Here is a 24,679-nt window from a genome sequence, read left to right on the forward strand (position 1 = left end):
CACAGCTCACTCTTACCAAGGATAGTGCCCGAGTTGCACACAGTTGCTGTATACAATGCCATCACCAATATTCAGATTACTCGTGCATTGTAGTTTTATCAGATTAGTGATGCAAATAAGACTCAAAATCAAGCACAAAGCTTTGTGGATGGATACATGGCGCTTCTTAGTTACAAAGTCTATGGCGTGATTTGAGAATACAATAGGTGTATGTAAACACATCTGCACGGTTTCAATTCAGTTTAAGAATATAACAGTCTAAACTCTGGTACACTACTATCTCTATTCATAGCTGTAGAAATTGGTAGCCAACTACAGTATATGGTTGTATCTATAATGGGTGCAGGGTGGGCAGTGCACATGGGTCCCTGTGGAAACTACATTTTGATTTTTCAGTTATATGACATCAGAAAAAAATGTATTTATTGTATTTGCCAATTATTTGGCTATCACCTGGACTTATACATAAACTAAAATGAGTGAACATTTATTTTAAAAGGAAACTAATAATGACAATTATCTTTAAAATCCACAGCACCTGTAAGAAAGGAAAATTAAGCTGTCTGGGTCCAAATAAACAAGGTAACATGTTTTTTGCTGAATTTTCACCACTTAACTATTTTTGCTATACTGCTAGTGACATTGTATTAAATATAATAACAGTCAAAATTATGTACATTTTAGACCTTGTTCAACAGCACAAATTTAGTGACAAATGTCAATGTTATACTTTTTCAATAACTGTTAAGCTACCTTCTTTGTTTGAGTTTTAATCAACTAATTACATTTTAGAGCTTTTTCTCTGACTTTGTTACATTTTAGGAAATAAATAGCACGCATTCATTCACAACCACAGTTAATGACTGGCAATAAATACACTACAAGGGATTTGTAAGTGCACACAAAGATTAAGATAGTATAAATGTGAATGAATGCTGAGTCTAGTCATTAATCTTTTTCATACAGTACTTGCCAAATCTCCCTGAAATAACCATGATCTCTCTAAGGGATCTGTGTACTAAGCCTTGGAGAGAGATAAAGAGGATGGCAATAAAGTACCAACCAATCAGCTCCTAACTGTCATTTTTTAAACACACCCAGTAAAGTGACAGTTAGGAGTTGATTGGTTGGTACACCATCCACTTTATCTTTCTCCAAGGTTTAACACATAGACCCCCAAACTCCCTGAACAGTCTAGTAATCTCTAAGATGCTGGGATGTCTGTGCACAACACAGTGACAGCATCAATTCTTTCTGCCCACCATAAAGGAAATAGTGGGGAGAGTACTAAGGAGGATGTGTGCTATAGGAAAATGGTCACTGCACTCCAGCACACTGATGAGTACATCAGTGACTACGGGGTCTATTTACTAAGCCTTGGATGGTGATAAAGTGAACGGAAATAAGGTACCAGCCAATCATCTCTTAACTGTCATTTTTCAAACACAGCCTGTAATATGGCAGTTAGGAGCTGATTGGCTGGTACTTTATCTCCGTTCACTTTATCTCCATCCAAGGCTTAGTAAATGGACCCCTATGTGTCAAGGCTGTAAGATGAATTACTGGAGATGTTTTATGAATCACAGGGGATGTGTGATAAACAGTGTTTACACTATCAAGACTCTATGTTAGTTTGCATGTAACCTATCTGGATCTGGGTGTACACTTACAAATCCCTTGTATTTATTATTATATTTAGGCTGTGTTCCTTTAAGCAGCAAGCAGTGCATTGAGCTAAAACCTGCATGCGCTTCTAGGGGTCTATTTACTAAGCCTTGGCTTGAGATAATGTTAACGGAGATAAGGTACCAGCCAATCAGCACCTAATTGCCATGTCACAGGCTATGTTTGTAAAATGACAGGAGATGATTGGCTGGTACCTTACCTCTGTTCACTTTATGACCATCAAGGCTTAGTAAATAGACTGCTTAGTCTTAAAGGGCAAACTATTCATCCTTACTACTTGTATACTGTAGCTCCCTAGTCACGGCTGCTGCAAACAATATCCTAGATTGTTAGGGGTAAGTTTTAAGGATATTGAATTAGAACCTCTATACACTCCTGCCTATACCTTCTAATATCCTGCCTATAAACCTCTAAGGATGACGCTATTTTGCGTACGCAGTCATATAGTAAATAAAGACTCCAGACCTTTTACCTGTGGTTCCAAAGCACAAAGTGATATTTCAAGTAAAAGTACAGTCAGTTACACGCTATGATCTAAGTACAATTTAGCGCAAAGAATTATACAGACCCAAGTACAGTTATACATACACAGCGCTTCTGGACCAGATGTAGGCTTCAGCAAGAAACCCCCGACTATCAGTATTCAGCAAGAAGACTCAGACTGGGGTCACAACACAAATGTTTATACTCTCACTGAAACAGACAACACAAGAGAGAGGCTTGTCGCTGATGCCATTGGTTCCCAGGAGGATGCATCTGTTGCAGAGCATTTAACAGGTTGATTCAAATAGACACAGTCCAGCCTCTAACAACTGGTTGTCTCTGGTTTCCTGTTCATGCACATCCTAACAGTTGGTCATATAATGTACATTTCGGTGCTTTGAGTTTCTGCGGTCCATAAGTTGAGAATGCATGTTGCGATCTTCACACTGACAATATCAAAATGCTGTTGAAAGAGTGCAGATCAGTATAATATCAAACATGACTTACTTGTCATGTATTAAACCTTAACTAGCAAATAACCTTTATTTCTCAGCAATTATAATAAATGAACAAACTTGAATCTTATACTTTAAAGCTTATGAGACCTTTTATGTGAATATGTACTGTGTAAGTATTTGGGGTTTGATATAAAGATGCTAGTTAACTTGGGGCAGATGCGTGCGCATGAAGCTAATAAACAGCGTTTCCATACAGGATCTTATGCATTTGCAAATATGCGACTAGTTAACAGTGCAATTGTGCATATTAATGTGTGTATGAGAAATGGTGAAAGATGCAATCGCATGATGCTAATAGTAATATCGCCATATGTACTTAAGTGTGAGTTTACCTAAAATGGCGCTTGGGCGGCCATTCGCAAAATGGCGTCTTGCGATCTCATTTTCTAAAATGGCGTCTTGCGGCCAGTCGCAAGATGGCGTCTTTACGATCTAATTTTAAGCTGATCTTGTCTCAGCCAATTATCCAGCTTCGGCAGTCCACCCATTGATAGCGAACAACATGTTATCACAATCTGATTTTAAAAATTAATTTAGGCTTACATTTATATATTATTTAGTATTATTATGGGATTGCACAAAGTAGTTCTTAATCCATCAATAATGTGTCTCTGAGTGGGGACATAAAACTACTATTATACGCACACCGCGGATCTTGGAAGATCATGTGAAAGGTGTGGGGATACACCAGTCCTATAAAGGCAGTCTTGAAAAGGAATTTGAGACTTTACATTATCTGAGGTGTTTTAAAAATAACATTTCAATAATACATTCTATGCAGGTCTAAATATAATACATTAAATTATGGTATTTCCTAGTTCAGGGTTGTAATGCAGTTCTATATTTACCTCGGTATTCATATTGTCATAACTGACCACCATCATTATTTCGTTCTTTCGTTTTACTTTATTTTTACATTTTCCACACTTCAACACAATAGGAACACACCGGACACATATTCCAATTATTATGATGACAATCAGTATAAGGATCAAGAATTTGCCTATGCTGGCGATTACTTCCTGGACCCATTCCCCTTGACCTTTGAACCATTTCACTGGGTTCAGCCATGAAACCCATCCTTCTATCTTCTCCCCTACTTCAGCCACTGAAGCATTATGGTTCTTACGAAACTCCCATTTTAGCTGCAGAATTTCATCCATCTTCCTATCTATCACCTCCTTGGGGTCGCTGGTATCATTGGTGACATAGGTGCAACATTTTACTCCAAATTGGGAGGCCAAAGTTACGCAGTACCCTCCAGTAACAGCAGTTAAATAATTTAACACTAGCCTGTGTTGCACCAGTTCCTTCTTGTACGCTTGCAATTCTCTCCCTGTATACCTGAATGTGTCATCATACATCTCAGTGATATTATCTATCAATTTAGCAAGTTCCTGAATAGATCTAAAATTTAATGTACCCCGAGCAATCCTGGTGGGATCCAGTGCGACTAAAACTTGGAAGCCAGTTGTCTCACTAATTAACCGTGTGGCTTTATGCACGTCACCAGGTATCATATTTTGTTTGTCTCTGTGTTCATATTGCCTGTGAAGGTATGGTGATGGTGTGTTTTTATGGATACCAAGCATTTCAACATGTGTGAGAGTCATAACTTCTGGGACTACCCTTCCCAGGTAACACAAACCTTTGGAACTTGGGGAGAGCCTCTTATATGCCTTTCTTCCACATATAAAATACACATTATCGGGGAGAAGATAAGGGATGGTATGCATCATTATCATTAAACACATTTCCCTTGCAAACAATCCTATCTCAGGCTCTTCCATCTGGTATATGCAAGTTTCTGGTTGTATTATTTTAGCACAATAAGCATCTGGTAACTTACCAATAATTTCTTTGGTGGAACTCAATGTATACCGGTACCTAAAATGTTTCTCACTAGATTTCATTGAACGTAACAGATCATGATTTAAGGACTCATTATCAGCTCTCTGTGAAAAGATCATCGTCTGATTATTCCGTCACTTCCAGTTTTATTGGGGTTGGTTATGTTCAAACACAAAAGTGATCTATCTACTTGGAATTGATAGAGTTTAAAATGAGGTGGTTTGGATGAGAGGAATTTTCCATCCAATGTTTTCCCTTTTTGCAATTCTAAAATTTCCGTGATATTCAGTGGAAATGGCACCAACCCTACATTATGCTGTCCCTGTGGCACATGTGAAAACACCCAGCAATCAGTTTGATTTAATATTTTGCCTACCATGCTATGATAATCCTCTAAAGGATACCCACCCCAGTATGGGTTATATTTAGGCTGGTACCGTTGAATACAGTTCTCATCAACTAGGGACCCACAAAGCTCACAAATACAGGAATCTTCAGATGATAAACTTCCACACCGTCCCCGAGTATCTGGAATAACAGCTCTCTTAACAATAACAGTACTATGATTGGTCAGACACTCCTCTGATTGGCATTGCACTCCTCCTGATTCCACTCCATCAGCACTGCCATCAGCTCCCATCTCCTCAATCGGTCCCCCATCACAGAAATCGGATATCCCAGAACCAACCAGAATGGTGAACACTCTAAAAGAGAATTTGAAAATGAACACAGCAGGCCCATCCATTGCCACAACAAGACCTTCAAATTTCTTTTAGTTCAGGTACCTCACTATGACCTTTTCAATCCTCCCGGAACAAGTTCGCGATCAACAGGTCCACGCTATCAGCCTTGTCTCCGACTTGTTTCTCCACCGGTTGATTGACCATTTTGCAGTGAGTGGAATGGACCCAGGTATCTCTCTCTGCCACCTTCAAAGATGTAATACTTGTCAGCAGCACCTGGTATGGACCTTCCCTCCGATCAGTCAAACAACCTGAACACAAGAAATTTCTGATCATAACATATTCTCCTGGTTCAACATCATGACAGTTAGTTTCAGGCATATCATGGGACAACAATTTCAGTTTCTGCTGCTGTTGTTTTAACTGCTTACTCATTGATATAAGATACTTTACAGTTACCTCGTTGTTACCCTTCAAGTCTTCCTGTGACTTATAATCAAATGAGGTTGTCTACCGAACAGTATTTCAAATGGGGACAGATTTAGAGGGGGTCTAGGAGTGATCCTTATGCTATGCAGGACCAACGGTAATGCTTCTGGCCATCCTAGTCCAGTCTCTGCCATGATTTTACTTAACTTATTTTTAATAGTCCCGTTCATCCTCTCTACCTTGGCAGTGGCTTGCGGTCGGTAGGAGGTGTGAAGTCGGCTATTAATACCCATCAGATTACACATATTTTGGAAAACATCACCTGTGAAATGAGTACCCCTGTCACTCTCGATGATTTTAGGGATACTGTATCTGCATAAAAATTCCTGAACTATTTTCTTGGCAATCAATGCAGCAGTATTAGTGGCTGCTGGGTAGACCTCAACCCAATTAGAAAATATGTCAGTGCACACCAATACATACTTGAGATTCCTGCAGGGTGGTAATTGGATGGAATCAATTTGTATCACCTGGAAAGGTCCATCAGTCAGTGGAATGTGGGATGGTTCGGTAGGGATCACTTTCCCTTTGTTTTTCCTCAAGCAGGAAAGACAGGACATTGCTCTCTTTTCTGCTTGTGAAGAAAAATTTGGTGCACACCAGTATGCTCTTACCAATTTGCACATACATTGCTTTCCCAGATGAGTCAGACCATGTGCTGCCTCAGCCAGGCTGGGGTAATATGCCTTGGGGGCTACTGGTTTACCTTATCCGTCCCTCCAGAGCCCGGAGCACTCTTGCCCACATCCCTTAGACTTCCAGATGGACCTTTCCTGGATTGAACACAAATTTTGAATCTCAATTCATTTCAGCATATCAATTGTTTGGAAAGACATAATTTGTTCAGTTGGAGAAAACATTTTTAACCCTGCTGCCCATTTTGCAGCTTCATCGGCTCTGTTGTTGCCCAGTGACACCGGATCATCCTCACATATATGGGCTTTACACTTAATTACTGCCACCGCTTTGGGCAGATGGATTGCTTCTAAAATATGTTTTATGTGTTGGGAATGTGCAACTGGTGTGCCTGCTGCTGTCATAAAATTTCTCAGACGCCATAGAGCCCCGAATTCGTGCACCACCCCGAACACGTACCTCGAGTCAGTGTAAATGTTAGCAGGCTTGCCTGCTGCCAGTTCACACACTCTAGTTAGTGCTACTAACTCTGCCACCTTGGCTGAGTGAGGAGGACCAAGAGGTTTAGCTTCTATGATGTCTGTGTCATTTACAACAGCATAACCTGTACATAATTCACCTGTGTCTGTTTGTCTATGACAACTCCCATCTGTGTAAAAAGTTACATCTACATTCTCTAAAGGTGTGTCATGTATGTCAGGTCTAGCAGTAAAGGTCTGATTCAGATATTCCATACAATCATGTGCATCATTATGTCCACTGAACTCACCTCCCGCCAGCAACTCATCTCCTTCCACCCTTTGTACATCATGTTGTACATATGGTTAATACGTTGCTGGGTTAAGCGTGCTGCAATGTTTAACAGTGATGTTTGCAGGTGCGATTAGAGCTAGTTCCCATTTGGTAAACCTGGCTGAAGAGACGTGTCTGGTTTGAGCAGAGTTCAGCAGAGCAGATACAGCGTGGGGAGTATAGACAATCATATCATAACCCAATACTATGTCCTCACTTTTACTCACCAATAGAGCGGTAGCTGCTACACTTCTCAAACAGGTGGGGAGTGATCTTGCCACAGTGTCCAATTGGGCACTGTAGTATGCTACAGGCTTACTGGCATCATCATGTTTTTGTGTGAGGACACCTGCAGCACAACCATCAGCTTCTGTACAATACAAATCAAAAGGTTTTTCATAATCAGGTATTCCCAATGCAGGTGCTTTAGTCAGACTATCCTTAAGATTAAGGAAAGCCTGCTCTGATTCCTCTGTGTGTATGACACGGTCGGGCTTTGAGGAAGAGACTAAGGACCTCATTCAGAGCCGGTCGCACAGAGCGTGTGGTCGGTCTGAATGAGGGGAGGACCTCTTGAATTTTCAAGACGTCCTCCTTTGCAGTGGTAAGGCTGTGGGTTAACACCCACAGCCTTACAACCGCCTAAGGTGATGGTCGCGATGGTCAAGACCATTTCGACCATCAGGGCTTACGACAAGACCCTAGGGTAGGGTCTCCCTTGTCGTAAGCCCGGGAGAGCTTTCGGCTCTGTCTGAGTGATGTCAGTGGGGCCGCCCCCAAATGCCGTCGTGCTCATGCTTTGTGGGGGCCATCGACCCGGTCCGAGCGCATCGGCGCTAACGACCGGGTCTGAATGACCCCCTAAGTCCTGCAAAGGCATGGCCAAAATAGAAAAACCTGGGATCCACATTCAACAGTATCCACACATTCCCAAGAAGGTATAAATTTGCTGTTGATTCTGCGGCAGTGTCATGTTCTGTATGGCCTGGATTTTATCATTTGTGAGATGTCGTAACCCCTGGGTTAGACAGTGTCCCAGATATTTTACTTATGATTGGAACGGCTGTAGTTTGTCCTTAGCAACCTTGTGTCCTGTATGCGAGAGATGAAGCAAAAAAAGTTAAGTATCATTCAAACATGACATAAACGAATCAGAACATAGCAATAAATCATCCACATATTGAATTAGAACAGATCCATTGGCAGGTTGAAAAGATTGTAAACAGTCATGCAAGGCCTGGGAGAAGATACTGGGGCTGTCTATGAAACCTTGGGGCAACCGTGTCCAAGAATATTGTACACCTCTGTAGGTAAATGTGAATAAATACTGACAGTCAGGGTGGAGAGGCACAGAGAAGAAAGCAGAAAAGAGGACAATGACAGTGAAATGGGTTGTGTTTGGAGGGATCTGCATAAGAATGACAGCTGGATTTGGCACTACAGTGAATTGGCTCTCTACTACTTTATTAACACCTCTAAGGTCTTGTACCAGCCTATAACCCCTCCCACCACTCTTCTTCACCGGGAAGATGGGTCTGTTGGCTACACTAGCTGTACGAATTAAAATTCCCTGTTGTAATAATCGCTCAATTATTGGAAAAAACCCTAATTCTACCTCCTGTTTTAGTGGGTACTGGGGAATATTTGGAGCTTGCCTACTGCCTTTTAAATTTACCATTATGGGGCTTACGTTTGCCGTTAATCCAGTGTCCTGTCCATCCTTAGTCCAAAGGGAATCTGGAATTTGGGACAACATTTGATCTACCTGACATGGATTTTCATTCAAACTGGTAGAGTGATACATTATCCTTTGGGGAGTGTCTAACATATCCCGCACCTCGTGCGCAACTCTTTCTGGGATTTCTAGAAATACACCATCAGGGGTGCAATATATGACACATCCCATCTTACATAACAAATCTCTACCCAGCAAGTTAGTAGGTGCCGCAGCAGCCAGAAGGAAAGAATGCCTGGTATGCAACGGCCCAATAGTAACCTCTGTGGACTTTGTTAAAGGATAATGTTGCACTTTACCTGTTACACCCATTGTTGGTACTGTCTCGTTGGTCACCTGTAAATTAAAGGGAGATTTTATCACTGACCTGGTCGCCCCTGTGTCTACAAGAAAAGGATATTCAGTACCAGCTACATCAACCATCATGACCGGTTCTTCCCTAGTACTTCCCGTTAACCTGACTATCTGTAGACTACAGCTATGACCTGACCCCTAGCGTTGGCTTCCATTTTCCAGTAAAGCATTAATGGCCACAATTGGAGCTGGTGCTTGCTGGATATTTGCTGGCCTCTGTACATATCCCTTATGGGGATATGCAGGTTTTCCCTGATTTGAGAGTCCTACCCTTTTTTCTCTGCAGTTTCTAATTAAATGTCCTTGCTGGTTACAATTAAAACTTGTTCTTGGATTGGATGAAGACACGGGTTGTTGTGAGGTTTGAGCAGGGGGAAAAGGTGATTTATATGGGTAGGGATATGGAGGATAAGGGTATTGTGGTGGTTATGAAGTTTGTGAGTAGTATGGGACCTGTGGATTTGTAGGATTAGTAGAATAGAGCTGTGTTTGCTGTTGCGTGGGATTAGTGAGGGCATATAACTGTTCAGGTGTAAGTGTGTGTGTAGATGCAAGTGTGTCTGCTGGCTGTGATGTTACCATCATTCCTTCCAGAGCCTGGATACAGACAGCCATTAGTTTTTCACTCTGGGTCTCTCTCTTCTTTGAGATGTTCTTATCATGTTCTATGGCAGATTCTATGAGGGTATCTATTGTGACTCCCCTCCAGCCAGGTTGGGAGGTCTGAACCCGAGTCTTCTTTAAGACCATCCATGAGTACCATGACTATCATTCCCCTGTGGTGAGTGCTATCTTTAATATCTTCTATCCCAGTGTACTGGGTGATAGCCTGCAGAGCCCAGTTGCAATAATCTTCTGCAGATTCACTCTCCTTTTGCTTTATAGTGAAAATTTTGTTCCAGTTAACTACTACTGGAAAATATATACCCAATTGAGTTTCAATGCTGGAAATGTTACCTTGGTTTACTTGGTCTGTTAAGGGAATGTCACCATCCAATACACAATCTGTGATAAATTTTGTCACATCGGTATTGCGTGGTAGACAGGCCCTTAACACCACACACCAATCTTTATTAGTTGGCTCATGAGAACTACCCAAATTCCTCAAAAATCTTTGACATTTGGCTAGTTCCTGATGGAATTCAGTTCTGCTCTTGTCCAAGAACAATGCATTACCACTTCCCTCGTGGGCACTATACCGTTCGCTTCTGCATTTCCATTCGGAACAGTTATTGTCCGAATGGGATGCAGACCGGTAGCGCTGCTACCTTTGACCTTGTTACCTGGCTGGGGGTTTAATCTGCTGCTGCTACGTATGTTATTAACGACAGGTGCAGAGGGGGCTAGCACTTCCCTTACTGTTACCGATGGAGATGGCGGCACCACTCGTGATTGTTGTGGTGCAGCATCTGTCATCTGCACAGCATGGGAAATGGCATACATTACAATAGGCTCATCATCCACATCATGAACATTTTCTTTATGGTTGCTTAAGAGAGGGTTCAAATTGCTTGTTACATTTTTATGGGTATTTTTGATAACTGTACTTGCACCTCCATCCACATAAGGTGGAGGTGGTGCGCGTGAACTGCTGGCAATACTTTGCACAATGCTACCTTGCTGCACGTGCGGTCCATTTTGCAGCTCGCCCGCATTGCAATTTAGCGTCGCGGATGTATTCTCTGGCAATGCGCTCGCAACACCAGTTCGCGTCGCTTGCGCATTTTTATGCCATGCATCCCCTTCATGCTGCCACAACTTTAAACATTCATAATATTTGACCTTTTTCTCTCGGGAGCGCATCAGACTGATGTGATCCCGGACATTATCTAATACATCCTTATCAAAACTACCAATTCTGGGAAAGGTCTAACACTGTTCATCATTATTTTAAACAATACATCATAATACCTTATTGCATAAGTACCGTACTTAGTATGCATAATACGACGGGTCGATCCAAGCGGCGCTTCCATTAGCAGCACATCATTGTCTAACATCTCTATTGTTTGCATGGCTCCCATTCTGAGACAACTCCTACGTTTTTCAATAAAGATTTAAACTGGTGAAACACAGTCAAGATACTTTCACTTACCTGTGGACGATTTAAATGGCAGTGTCCACACACCTGTGAAGATTTGAAGAAGGCTACTCCACACACCAGGATAAGATTTAAGAAGGCAACTTCCACACATATGGAAGTTTAAGTCGGCTACTTCCACGCACCTCTCTACAACAAAGACAACATGTACACCTGCTACTGTGTATAGAACGGTAAGCTGCTTACCAAGCAGCTAGCACTTAGCCCTTAAAGGTCATACGGTACCTCTAACTTTAGGGAACAAGTTACCCCTACCAACAAATACTCACTGTTACACACTTTTTTTCCTGCGCAGAAAAATACACGTTAACCCAGATATTGACAACAATTGAAAAGAATGTAAACCTCAACGGCTTTGTTTTAACACGTGGCAGCACAACCGGAAGTACATATACACTATTGTGCGACCAGTCGCATACACAATAATGCGACTACCACACAACCGTATGACAACCTTTAGTGCGTACACAAAAGTGCGTCTTTACTGTGTGCAAAACTGCGACTCAGCCGCGTGCTCAATACTGCTGCACACCTCTAAACATAAGGTTCTATCAACAAAGGAATACAAAATTTTTCCACTCTTGTCCCTGGATTCTAGTCAGCGTCCCTAGGGCCTGATTCAGAGCCGCTCGTAAGCGGCCACTCGTTCGCTCCGAGCGATGTTTGCCCAACTGCGCATGCGTACGGATTTTTATACGCATGCGCGAACCAGTCAGTGCGGTCGAAATTCATGTGCTCGCAAAATAGCGAATGCCTGATAATTTGAGTGACAGAATGAGGCGTATGTGGGTGGTAACAGGGGAAGGTGCTTGAAAACGGGGAGTGGAGATCCGAACGCAGGCTTAAAGGTCAAAATGGGCGTTTTATGGGTGTGCATAATTAAAACAGCAGCGTCATTGACCACGTCACTGGGTTATTTTATAGCCAGAACTGCTCGCAAGATTGTGGTAGCAAAAACCAACCACAAGAATAGTGAGCAGTTCATACGCTGGTCGATGTACTCGATTAATCTAATAAATAGCGGACATGACGTAGGATGCGAGCAGCCAGAGGGCGTATTTATCCAAAAAACTACCGCAAGTTTTGTTCGCTCATTCAGACCTAGAGGCGTGAACAGACCGCAAAGAGCGAACGGTTCATTTGAATAGCCACCCCTATTTTCTGGACGAGCAAGCGTTATTGCGTCCGGCTTTGAATCAGGCCCCTAGCTCAGCCGAAAATGGGTAGCGGTTGCAGGTAAACCCTGCATGTGGCCACTCCGCCCTTTGGTGAGATATCGATAACCATATGTGCCGTGTAAGTAAGTACGTGACTTCACTATGAGCCCCCAACTAAGGATATTGAATTAGAACCTCTATACACTCCTGCCTATACCTTCTAATATCCTGCCTATACCTTCTAATATCCTGCCTATAAACCTCTAAGGATGACGCTATTTTGCGTACGCAGTCATATAGTAAATAAAGACTCCAGACCTTTTACCTGTGGTTCCAAAGCACAAAGTGATATTTCAAGTAAAAGTACAGTCAGTTACACGCTATGATCTAAGTACAATTTAGCGCAAAGAATTATACAGACCCAAGTACAGTTATACATACACAGCGCTTCTGGACCAGATTTAGGCTTCAGCAAGAAACCCCCGTCTATCAGCATTCAGCAAGAAGACTCAGACTGGGGTCACAACACACATGTTTATACTCTCACAGAAACAGACAACACAAGAGAGAGGCTTGTCGCTGATGCCATTGGTTCCCAGGAGGATGCATCTGTTTCAGAGCATTTAACAGGTTGATTCAAATAGGCATAGTCCAGCCTCTAACAACTGGTTGTCTCTGGTTTCCTGTTCATGCACATCCTAACAGTTGGTCATATAATGTACATTTCGGTGCTTTAAGTCTCTGCGGTCTATAAGTTGAGAATGCATGTTGCGATCTTCACACTGGTGATATCAAAATGCTGTGCATTTCAGTATAATATCAAACATGACTTACTTATCATGTATTAAACCTTAGCTACCAAATAACCTTTATTTCTTCGCAATTATAATAAATGAACAAATTTGAATCTTATACTTTAAAGCTTATGGGACCTTTTATGTGAATATGTACTGTGTAAGTATTTGGGGTTTGATATAAAGACGCTAGTTAACTTGGGGCAGATGCGTGCGCATGAAGCTAATAAACAGCGTTTTCATACAGGATCTTACGCATTCGCTAATATGTGACTAGTTAACAGCGTAATTGTGCGAATAAATGTGTTTATGGGAAATGGTGAAAGATGCAATCGCATGATGCTAATAGTAATATCGCCATATGTGCTTAAGTGTGAGTTCACCTAAAATGGCGCTTGGGCAGCCATTCGCAAAATGGCATCTTGCGATCTCATTTTCTAAAATGGCGTCTTGGGGCAGTCGCAAGATGGCGTCTTTTTACGATCTAATTTTAAGCTGATCTTGTCTCAGCCAATTATCCAGCTTCGACAGTTTACTAAAGTGAGAGTTTTTAGAAGTGAGTTTTAAAAGAGATGTTGCCCATAGTAACCAATCAGATTCTAGCTATCATTTTCTAGAAGGTGCTAGTTAAATGATAAGTAGAATCTGATTGGTTTCTATGGGCAACATCTCTTCTAAATCTCACTTCTAAGTAAATTTACCCCTTAGTGTAAGTTTGTGGCTGCTTGAGTTCTCACTTGACTTCACTGAAAGATTAAGATCTGCAGTACATCAATGTAATCAGTGACAGAAACTCATGTTAATAACTGTTTAACAACAACTCGATGCACCTGCCTGAACTTGGGTGAGCAAAGGCATGGTTGACACGGTGCTACTGTATGTACAAAAGTGCATATGGGCCTTTATACTGGAGAGTAGTTGATGTACAGTGTTTGGCAGGGATTTTTCTAAAGCACAAAGGTCTATGGTCCTGATTCACTACAGATCGCAGCTGCGATTACGCACGCAGTCTGGCTGTGATTATATACCAATCCATTGCGATCGCTATGCCATCGCAGCACTACATAGCAACGACCACCTTACCTTACACACATCCTTCATTTTTAGAAAGACTGCTAAACCATCAGTAACATCGAGTACAATCAGAGCCTCATGCACACTTGCACAAGCTCTGGCCTTACTCAGGAATTGCTAACTTCATCGCATGCACTGTGTACTCGAGCTGCGTATGGCATTGCAGTGGATAATTTATGTGCGCCCCTGCAACAGGATTTGAATGCACTGGCATGCCTGAGTATCGCAGACCACCCCCCCGTCACCTCCCACAAATGGCACTTCCTGTCAATTACTCTGTAATGGGCCTGCGTAGTGGCCGGTTTGCGCGCATGCACTGCAATGCATACGCATGCGCAGAAGCTAACAATCGGCCAATTGTGTGTGTGATCGCAGTTGTGAACAGTAGTGAATCATGCCCTATGTTCTCACTTTATATTGCACCGGAAGATTTACTTAATCATTTACAGTATATACTGAATCTATTCTCTATACTGCATATTCTGCAGCCTACAGTTTCCCATTTTCACCTTGTCATTTATCGAAGCTAAAAATCATATTGTTCATCATTTTTGTGATTCAACCATCGCTCTTCAGAATTAAGCAAACCTAATTTTTGGATGCATACCAATGAATCACAATACTCTGGTATTGTAGAATACAATTTTATCAGGTTTAATCCTGTAGGGAGCACGCTTTGCTGTTTAGCAGTAGAAGACTTCCTTACTCCCACTTGTATATTATAGTGCAGTGTAGAGAGGTCAGAATACACCTTTAGGGTGCACCTTTGCCTTACAGTATCATTTGCTTGTCCAGATGAACTTGTGTGTAAGTGGAGCACTTATGGGATTGCAGTAGCAGCACCCCCTACTGTCTGATACAGATCTTATTAGAAGAGTATAGAAATTTCCTGATGCTGGTGGTCTGGGCACTGGACCCATAACCTAATAGCAGAGTGTGTGAATAGAGTAGTTTCAATGTAATGTGTAGCAAAGTGTGCATCAAACAATGGTGGATAGTTGCTTTTCCCAGATCGCTCAGTGTCATGACCAGGGCGGTGTGTGTCCAGGGCCAGTGAGCCTTACCTGTTCGGACGCTATGGCGGGGTCCCTCTGGTGGGGGTGCGGGCATCTGGAGGTCCGCACTGCATACTTTGGGGTCACACAGACACAGAGTTCTTAATGCAGGTGTCATTTTGGGTCACGTTATGCAGTGCTACAGTGCGACATGGGCATTGGCATCTTGGATTTCATCAGATGACTCATTTCAGCCAATCCAGCCAGAACATTATCAGGAATCCTAGCAACCATGCACTTCCTTTGGTATTTAAGGGCTGCTGAGCAGTCCTTTCTTTGCCAGTGCAACGTTAATCCCATTGCAAGCTGGGTACTAGTTCTCTGTGCTCCCTTGCTGTTACCTGTTCCTAGCTACTATCCACAGACCCTGTTTGCTCCAGACTCCAGCTACTCTTGTCAGATCTCTGTGAGACAGCAGTGCTTCTCCAGGCTACCACCCCTAGGGGGACTCCTGCTGACATCCGAACAGTCTGCGCTTCTCCCCAGTCAGCCAGTTACCAGTTGGCAATACTCAGCATATCTGTTGGGTTACCTCCATCTGGTCTACCACCTGCCAGCGGGCCACTCATGAATCATACCCCTCTGAAACCTGCATCCTTCCAGTACCAGCAATCTACCCTAAAGACCTCTCCTAGCTCCCCTCTGGGTCCAAGTCCTAATCCTCCCATGACACTCGGTATACCAATGTGGTAACCAATAGCACAGGTCATAGGTTGGGATTGCTGGATGCCCTTTGGAAGGTCTTAGAGACCACTAGATCATCCTGCCTGCTTGCCTATGAATTGAGGGAGCACCAGAGTACACCTCAATCAACAGATCTTTCTGGTAAGTCTGAAGACTGGAGCTCTTCTTCTGTACTTGAACTTAGGCCATGATTCAGAGCCGAACGCTCTGACAGAGCGCTCGCTCTGAATCATGGCTGTCCCTGCTCCTTTTTGGAGTGGCCTCCAGGCCACTCGCATAGCTGTGGGTGACCACCCACAGCTATAGCAAGCGGCCAAAATGATGGTCACGATGGTCAAGACCATCGCGACCATCGGGCTTGCAACGAGACCCTTGCAGTAGGGTCTCACTGCCGCAAGCCCTGGAGTGCTTTTGGCTCTATCAGAGCCAACAGCACTCCCACCGACATCACTAGTGATGTCAGTGGGGCCGGCCCCAGACGGTAGGCGTTCCCATGGGAACGCCTCCATCTGGGCAGCCACGCCCCTGGCACACCCACCAAAGGGGGCATGCTGACAATCACCATCGACAGCACGCCCCCTTTGGTGCGAAGCCCATAACTTCGGCTTGGCCATCGGTATTCGGGTCTCGCGCATTCACATGACGGAGCCACCTCCGTCGTGCACATGCGCACTTGGGCAACATCGACCCGCGTGTGAGTGCTCAGCGCTAGCGAGTGGGTCTGAATTAGGCCCTTAGTGCTGAGATGTCCTGCAGAGGGATATGCTCACTTTACTCTACAGTGCTGCGAGTTTAGTTGTGGGACACACACCCCATGTGGTGTTGCATGACTGGTGAGTGTGCAGCATGATTTTCCAAGACGGGGATGCTGCTGGCAATCGAATTAGCAGAGTCTGGTGGAGGTCAGGCCGGTGTGTCACATGAAAGTGGGCGACTACATCAATACCAGAGCATTGAGACCCATAGGAATATTAACAAAATATCTGTTTCATCTTACTACACATGTGTACATTCTCTCTTTTGTTCACACATCACACACTATCCTAGGTGCAGCGCTGACACCAACCCAAACTAACTTTGGCCCTGATTCAGAGCCAGACACTCTGAAAGAGCGCTCGCTCTGAATCTGGGCATTATTTTATTTTTTTTGTGCGGCCTCCTGGCCGCTCGCATAGCTGTGGGTGACCATCGCGACCTTTGGGCTTGCGACGAGACCCTTGTGGTAGGGTCTCGTGGCCGCAAGCCCCAGAGAGCTTCTGGCTCTAATAGAGCCAGAAGCTCTCCCACTGATATCACTGGTGATGTCAGTGGGGCCACCCACAAATGGTAGGCGTTTGTTTGGGAACGCCTCCATTTGTTAAGCCACCCCCCGGCAACGCCTACCAAACGGGGTGAGCTGGCAATCACCATTGACAGCTCGCCCCCTTTGGTGCGAGACCCGGAGTGACGGAGCGCCCGTTGCTAGCCGGGTCTCGCACATGCGCACAACAGAGCCGGCTCTGTCGTGCGCATGCCCAGTGGGCAAACATCGACCCGGTTGCTATCGCTCAGCGCTTGTGACCAGGTCTGAATCAGGCCCTATATCCACTATATATATATATATATATATATATATATATATACACGTGAACAATACTTGTTTAGTAAGAAACTGCAGGTACACTTTCCAAATGTACACACAAATCACACCATCTGTTTGCCCTCTATTTGCAACACAACATTAATATTTTCATTTGTGATGTGTCACTGTGTGTTAATTTCTCTTGTTGCTTGTAATACTGTAACCCATTAACATTTACTGAATTTACCTCAGTTCATGCATTTAAAAATGTAAGTTTTGTTGTTGTTTTTCTACATTATTATGACACAGAAAGTCTTGTTGGATTTCTTGACCACTTAACTTATCTATATTTCCTTCTGCTAGCCTTATAATAAAATAACAAATGTGTATTATCTCTATTTGTAGATTGTAAATTACCAATGAGATATGCTGATTGTAATAAATTTAAGGGAATAACCACTGGAGCGGAGTGTGCAAAAAGTTGTAGAACTCTGGATATGAATTGTGTGAGTATTTATGATGAAAAACATTTTCATAATGTTATAGGATTGCAGTAGTAACCTTCCCTACTGTCTGATGCAGATCTTATTAGAAGAGTATAGAATTAAGATGATGCTGAGGTTCTAATATCTAATTATCTATTAAATAATATTGTCAAAATGTAACATTTTACTATCTTTTTTCACACAAAAGCCTTCATGGATCTCTGATCTGTGAAGGCTTCTGTGTAACTCGCATCTTGTAATGAAAGTCGCATTACAAGGTGCGAGTTTATCGTGCAGGTTACCTCACGTGTACGTGCATACCAGCCAAACTCAAACCCTTAAACTCGCACCCTTTTACATTTGCGAGTTTAGGGACAAATGAGCAAAAAGGTGCAAGTTTGATCCCACAAAAATACTCAAACCCTATTACATCCCACCATTTATTGGATGGATATAGCAAATTACTTTTTTCACAAAACATCTGTTATTAGGTGTTTACCAAAGATTTTGTTTGGACTTTAACACTTAAGGTCCATATACACGTAACGTTTTTTTGGACGATTTAACTATAACAGCGTCGTTATCGTTCAATCGTTGAAAAAATCGTTCAGTTTCTGAGTTATAACGATGAACAACTATCGTTCATGCGCGTTCCCATTTGTAGTTTGCAGTTTGTAGTTCATTCTGACTGACCAACTGAACGATTTTCATTAAGGGAAGTTACATAAATCGTTTGTAGTTCAAAAAATCTTCATTACACTTTAAAAAATCTGACAGATAATCTGACAAAATCATTCAGAAAATCGTTCAGAAAATCGTTGGTAACAAAATCGTTGTGTGTGTATGCAGCTTTAGGGTTGGTGGAATTCAGTTAGGTGCGATAAGCCGCTTTCTCAAGTAAAACTGCTTATCATATTGTGCAATCCTATTAGCAGCGGTTTTTGCAGGTGTGAATTTTGACATGCAGTTTTCGCTAATTAGTTTTCTCCACCTCCTGAGCAGGTGAAAAGATGGGAAAAATCCATATTGCAAGGTAAAAATGTCAGGACTTGGTTCAAAACCACTTAATGACTAATTAATGACTAATTAGGCAAAAGGAATTTTTTAATTAGCTTAATTTGACCAATATTGACATGTCATTTTTAGAGTGAATGCAAAGTGGAGGAAAATGGGTTAATTGATGTGGGACAGGTTTATGGCGGTGCTATATGAATGGGACAGGTGTTTTTAAGATTGCAGGTGGGTGTAAGAAGTGTACAGTATTTTGAAGGTTTTTTTAAAGTGTCTTTATATGACACAAATATATACTTACTGTATAGGCATTTTTATGCACCTCCAAGTTAAAAGATAATTTATTTTGCAGAAGAACACTTGCTCTCTATTATTATTTGACAGTTTTACAAATATGTATAAAACAGCCATTTGACACAATTTAATAACCCCATATACTCTTATGAAGGCCACTAATATGCTTCTATCTTGTTATTCTATATCACTTTGCCTTTTTTTGGGATACAGACAGATTACCTTATTTTCACCTATACTTAAAGCGGGTAAAACCAGGAAGTATTATTGCATGAATGCTGCAACGTGACTTTTCAATTTGGAACGAGCAAAATATAGGAGCGCGCACAGAAGCGATAAATGCAATTCACACATGAACAGTGCGAAAAACTTAGCGTGCAAAAAGTTGTCACCTTAACGTGGCTAATTGAATTTCCCTTAAGCATCTGACATAGTTGTGTTTTGTGTTTCTTAATGTGCAAAAAACTACAGTAAACATTAGGAATAACAAATTGCATAGAGCAAGTCATTTATAAGTTATATAAAATGACTGGATCACAAAGTATCAGAATATTCTAACAGTTGAGAAGACAATTGTTGACTCTTCACAAGTTTCAAAATGTTTGTATTTCCTGTTTACCAGTAAGGGGAAACCTTCTATTTTATCAGGTTGAACTTAATTTGGAAGAATGAGCAGACAGACAACTAGCTACATATTACTCACTTTGCGGTGAAAAGTTAATTACTTAAATACTTTTAGTTTTATTTTTGCCAGTTAACTACAGATATGCCCAGCTACATCCTTGCCTGTAGCACAGCGAATTGCGCCATACGTGGTGCGAGACAGTCTCCCTCGACCGGAGATGCGCATTCACGTCTCCATAGGACTGAATGGAGATACACTCCCGCGATCGGGGGTGCGCAATTGCGTATCATGACTCATAGCGTGGTGATCGCGCACGTTTGTGACCCTATCAGCCACAATGAACTTGGGCGCATCTTTAAGTTAAATCTCTGTGACCTTGTCCCTCTATTAGGTAATGAAGGAGTTTATACAGATGAATTTGTGATTTACTTTAACAGTTGGTTTGTTAAAAAATTACTATTAAATTAATAGTATTTCAGATACATAACAAGCACATAAAACAGGCAGAGTAACAGTTTTTCACATAATAGCAGACATAAACAAAATGCAGTATTTTTATACTTGCTGGTATAAACAAAAGAATAGTTTTTAATATGTTGCTAGAATTAATAGATTAAATCTGACGATCCATCTGGTAAATGGCTTGAACGATGTATGCAATAAGTCAACAGACAACAATGCAGTGTGATTCTATTTGAAAGTAGAAAGGTGACAGCCTACTGCAATTATGAACACAATGCATAACATATCCAAATATTGTATCTCAAGCAAGAAGTAAAATGCTGCTGCAATATGGTAACTCTACCTTGTAGGGAAGAAGCAGTGGAGGAATAGAAGCATAATATAGAAGCCAATCAATTAGGAGTCAGAAGTCCTCAAAATCAAAAAGAGTAGTCAGAGCCAGAAGTCACCAATATCCAAAACCAATAGACAGAGCCAGGAGTCACCAAAATGTAATACAGTATTCACAGCCTGAAATTTATGAAAGTTGAATAGCCTCCAGGAACTGAGAAGCTAGGAATCTGTGATGACCACATACATCGCTACATGGCTACTGACTGCACATCCTACATGGAAACTGTCAGGAGCCGGATCTGCCAACCAATAAGTGGCCACTCTACAGTTAGATGCTGCTGATTTGCTGGTGGCTCAGGGTACTGACAATATCCACAGGGTAGCAGTGGGTAGCAGTGTATGTGGCCACACATACATCACTACAGTATGAACTGGTCCGGGTGTGGGCTTGTTATTTTGCCAAGACCTGTGGATGCTACAGAGACCAGCACTAGGACTTAGGTGAGTATCGGATCATTTTTTAACAGGTAAACCATTGGAATTCTACCTGTCAGTAGGTAAGTATTTGGAGTGTGGTAGGTTTGTAATAAAATTTTACTTACTACGGTGTGTGTCTTGTGGTTTTTTAACAATTTTTTTACAGTGGGGGTACGGGTGCCAGCCGCCTGCTGCCACTTGTAATTCCCCAAGTGCCTAAGGGCAGGCATGCTGGCACCTGTAGTTCTACTGTAAAAGACAATAGTTTCATTATATTTTCCACACTATTACCCCTACACCCAATGACCAGGGGTGAGGGTAAGAGCCCCAGGCTTCAACTTAAGCATGGGTGCTCGGGAGAGGGGGGACTCATATATATGGAGAGTCTTCACCTCCCCTGAGATCCCCCGCTTGGGCTGATCAGCTTGGCGTGATAATGCTTTGGCTGATGTGACCCGGTCAAAGGGTCCCCTGGCTGTGGCATTACACACTGGCTGGATTTGAGCCCAGTGCTTGTGTTTAATATAGGGGGAGCCCTACATAATTTTTTTCCACCTTATTTTAAAACCAGGACTGGCACAGCAGCCCAGTGCTAGTTCCTAAAATACAGGGGAACCCTATACATTTTCTCCCCATATTTTTTGGAACCATGACTGGCTGAGGTGGCTGGGGCTGGTTATGCTTTTTCTTAGGGGGGGACCCTACGTTATTTTTTTCACATTTAACCTTTTTTTTTTCATTTTAAAAACACACAAGCAGCCTTCACATATTTCACTGATATATTCAGGCTTCTTGCCCGAGAGTGTTTGGCTGTGGTCAGACACATGTAACTAGGGGGAGAAATCTCAAACAGGCACACCATCAGAAAACATGATTTTAGCTAAACACATTTCTTGTTAAATCTGAGTGTTTCAGAAGCCTAAAACCATCAGATTTTCAGCAATGCAAATCGAGTTTCTAATGAGCAAAACTTGATCAGACACAAATCTTAGTGATTTACCCCTTAGCTTTTAAGTATGTCAGAGTAGTGCTGAATGCACTATCCTTGATAGTTCATAAATGTCCAAAACAAAATAAATATAAGGCATAATGCAAGGAATACTTTTCCAAGTGGTCACAGGAGGTCCAATCCAAAAGGAACAAGTGAAAAGTTCCAATCGTATCATCTAAGTTTAAAATGTCTTCCGGTGATCCTTTAAGTACTATCTTGGAACGTGTATTCAGCACTTCCCATATAAGCTATATACCATTATTTTTATTATGTTTTTTTTAAATGATTATGAATTCAAACATCATTTGAATTAATACACTATGTGTATGCTCTCACTGTCATTATATTAGCCAGGATAAAGAGAAGTACCATGAAAAACCAAATGGATCAAAAGAAATATAGCAGATAAGCATGTAATACATTTTAAAGTGATAGGTAGATCAGCACTTTATTACCACAAAAATTGGTGACATTGGTTTATAATAGAGCACCCACATATTATACACATTTCTAGGAAGAATTTGACCATCAACATATCTAAGCAACAGACAAAAATCAAGCTGGAGAAAGTACATAAATCAGATAAGCTGCACATGTTTAGCACTTTATACTAGTATCAATCATACTCTACATAATACACCTGTAGATGTTCTTTTTAAATATATCGTCTACACATTTTCTAACTGGAATTACCACTTGGTGAACTACAGTAGGAATGAGCAGACACCTTACAAACTAGAGAGAGTGTTTGCAGTGAATTTCAAGTTTCACCGTTTTTGCAATACTGCTTATTAAAGCTATTGCTTATTATTGTTTAGAAGTATAATATATATTGTATTGAGCAGAGACCCTAGGTTAGGTACCATAATTTTATCCTTTACATCAAATGAATATAGTCATTTAATTTTCATGTCAAATAAAGATTTCTTACTTTGGTTCCTCCAGTATTCCAAAAGATGTATCCCTGGATGTATATGTCCACATGGACTTTTGTCTGATGACAAAGGGGGATGCATACCTGAATCAAAATGCCCTTGTATACACAATGAAGCCACATATGAACCAGGAGAGGTGATCCAAATCCGATGCAACACTTGGTATGTATTTCTATAGTATCTTTCAGGAATTTCACAATGAAGTCTAAATAATTATGAATTGTTCATCATTATTGTACACTATCCTATGTCAATACCCAGTGTATGTCACATTAGTTTTCTCATGTCTGCCATTTTTAATTTCTTTGATTTGTTTTATTGTATTGTTTGGTATAGTCTGTATAATCTTAATAATAATAAATTACTCAATTTAAAAAAATGATGAATTGTTCATATCTTTTTACAGTGTTTGCAAGGACAGAAAGTGGGATTGTACTTCCAATACTTGTATGGCAACTTGTACTATTTATGGTGATGGACATTATACCACCTTTGATGGAAAACGCTATACATTTAGTGGAGAATGCCAATATGCTCTTGTACAGGTATATTAAAATTGTACTCTGGACATAGACATTCTCTTGCTCATCATATATGTTTAATTAGGTGTGCAATCAAGTAGTTTATACAGTACAGTTAAGTTCCTATATAGAATAGTTTAACACCTTACCAGATGCTAACCTTTTTGTTGTGACTTGTTAAAAACATGGTTTAACCAACAATGCTTTCATATGCGTACTTCCAAACACTTTTTTACAAAATCTTTTTTGTAGTTATGAATTTTTTTTCCCCCGTCTATACTGTTTTATGAGGATGGTGCCACTGAGTATTATGAATTTTCTATAATTATATTATTTTTATTCATTGAGTAATTTAATTTTATTCATTATCAATGCATAAACCGCCTAATTCAAGGTTATAAAAAATACATGTTTTATTATTCTTTTTTTGTACTTTTCTTAGGATCAGTGCTCGCTGAATGATAAAAACAGCACCTTCAGCATCATTACAGAAAATATTCCTTGTGGTACCACGGGAACAACCTGCTTAAAATCTATCAAAGTTTTTCTGGAGGTGAGCAAAACTAAAAACATACAGACATTTAATATAAATGCTATACCAGAAAAAAACTGCATATGCTGCTAAACTGACAATTAAGCTTCTATCTTGTTTGATAGTTAATACATTCTTTTTGCAGGACTTTGAACTTATACTTGTTGATGATCATCTCAATGTAGCACAAAGAGGTTCTAGCAAAAAAGTTCCATACAGAGTGCGATTGATGGGCATATACTTGGTCTTTGAGACTAATCATGGCTTGTTACTTTTATGGGATAAGAAGACCAGCATCTTCATAAAAGTTACTGACACATTTAAGGTGAAGAATATTGTTACAGACAGCTTATCTTTTTA

General features: G+C 41.3%; 1 protein-coding gene across 1 annotated transcript in view; it reads left to right on the forward strand.

Annotated features, from left to right (window-relative positions):
• LOC148525217 (mucin-5B-like) overlaps positions 1 to 24,679 on the forward strand; it is a 239,013-nt gene that overhangs the window by 143,047 nt on the left and 71,287 nt on the right. The window contains exons 13-18 of the mRNA XM_088471027.1: positions 536 to 582; positions 18,059 to 18,159; positions 23,277 to 23,428; positions 23,673 to 23,811; positions 24,230 to 24,340; positions 24,465 to 24,644. Coding sequence (XP_088327153.1) covers positions 536 to 582; positions 18,059 to 18,159; positions 23,277 to 23,428; positions 23,673 to 23,811; positions 24,230 to 24,340; positions 24,465 to 24,644 — 730 coding nt within the window. The remainder of the gene's footprint in view (positions 1 to 535; positions 583 to 18,058; positions 18,160 to 23,276; positions 23,429 to 23,672; positions 23,812 to 24,229; positions 24,341 to 24,464; positions 24,645 to 24,679) is intronic.

Source organism: Taudactylus pleione, unplaced genomic scaffold (assembly GCF_031769625.1).
Source record: "Taudactylus pleione unplaced genomic scaffold, aTauple2 ptg000109l, whole genome shotgun sequence".
Taxonomy (NCBI): domain Eukaryota; kingdom Metazoa; phylum Chordata; class Amphibia; order Anura; family Myobatrachidae; genus Taudactylus; species Taudactylus pleione.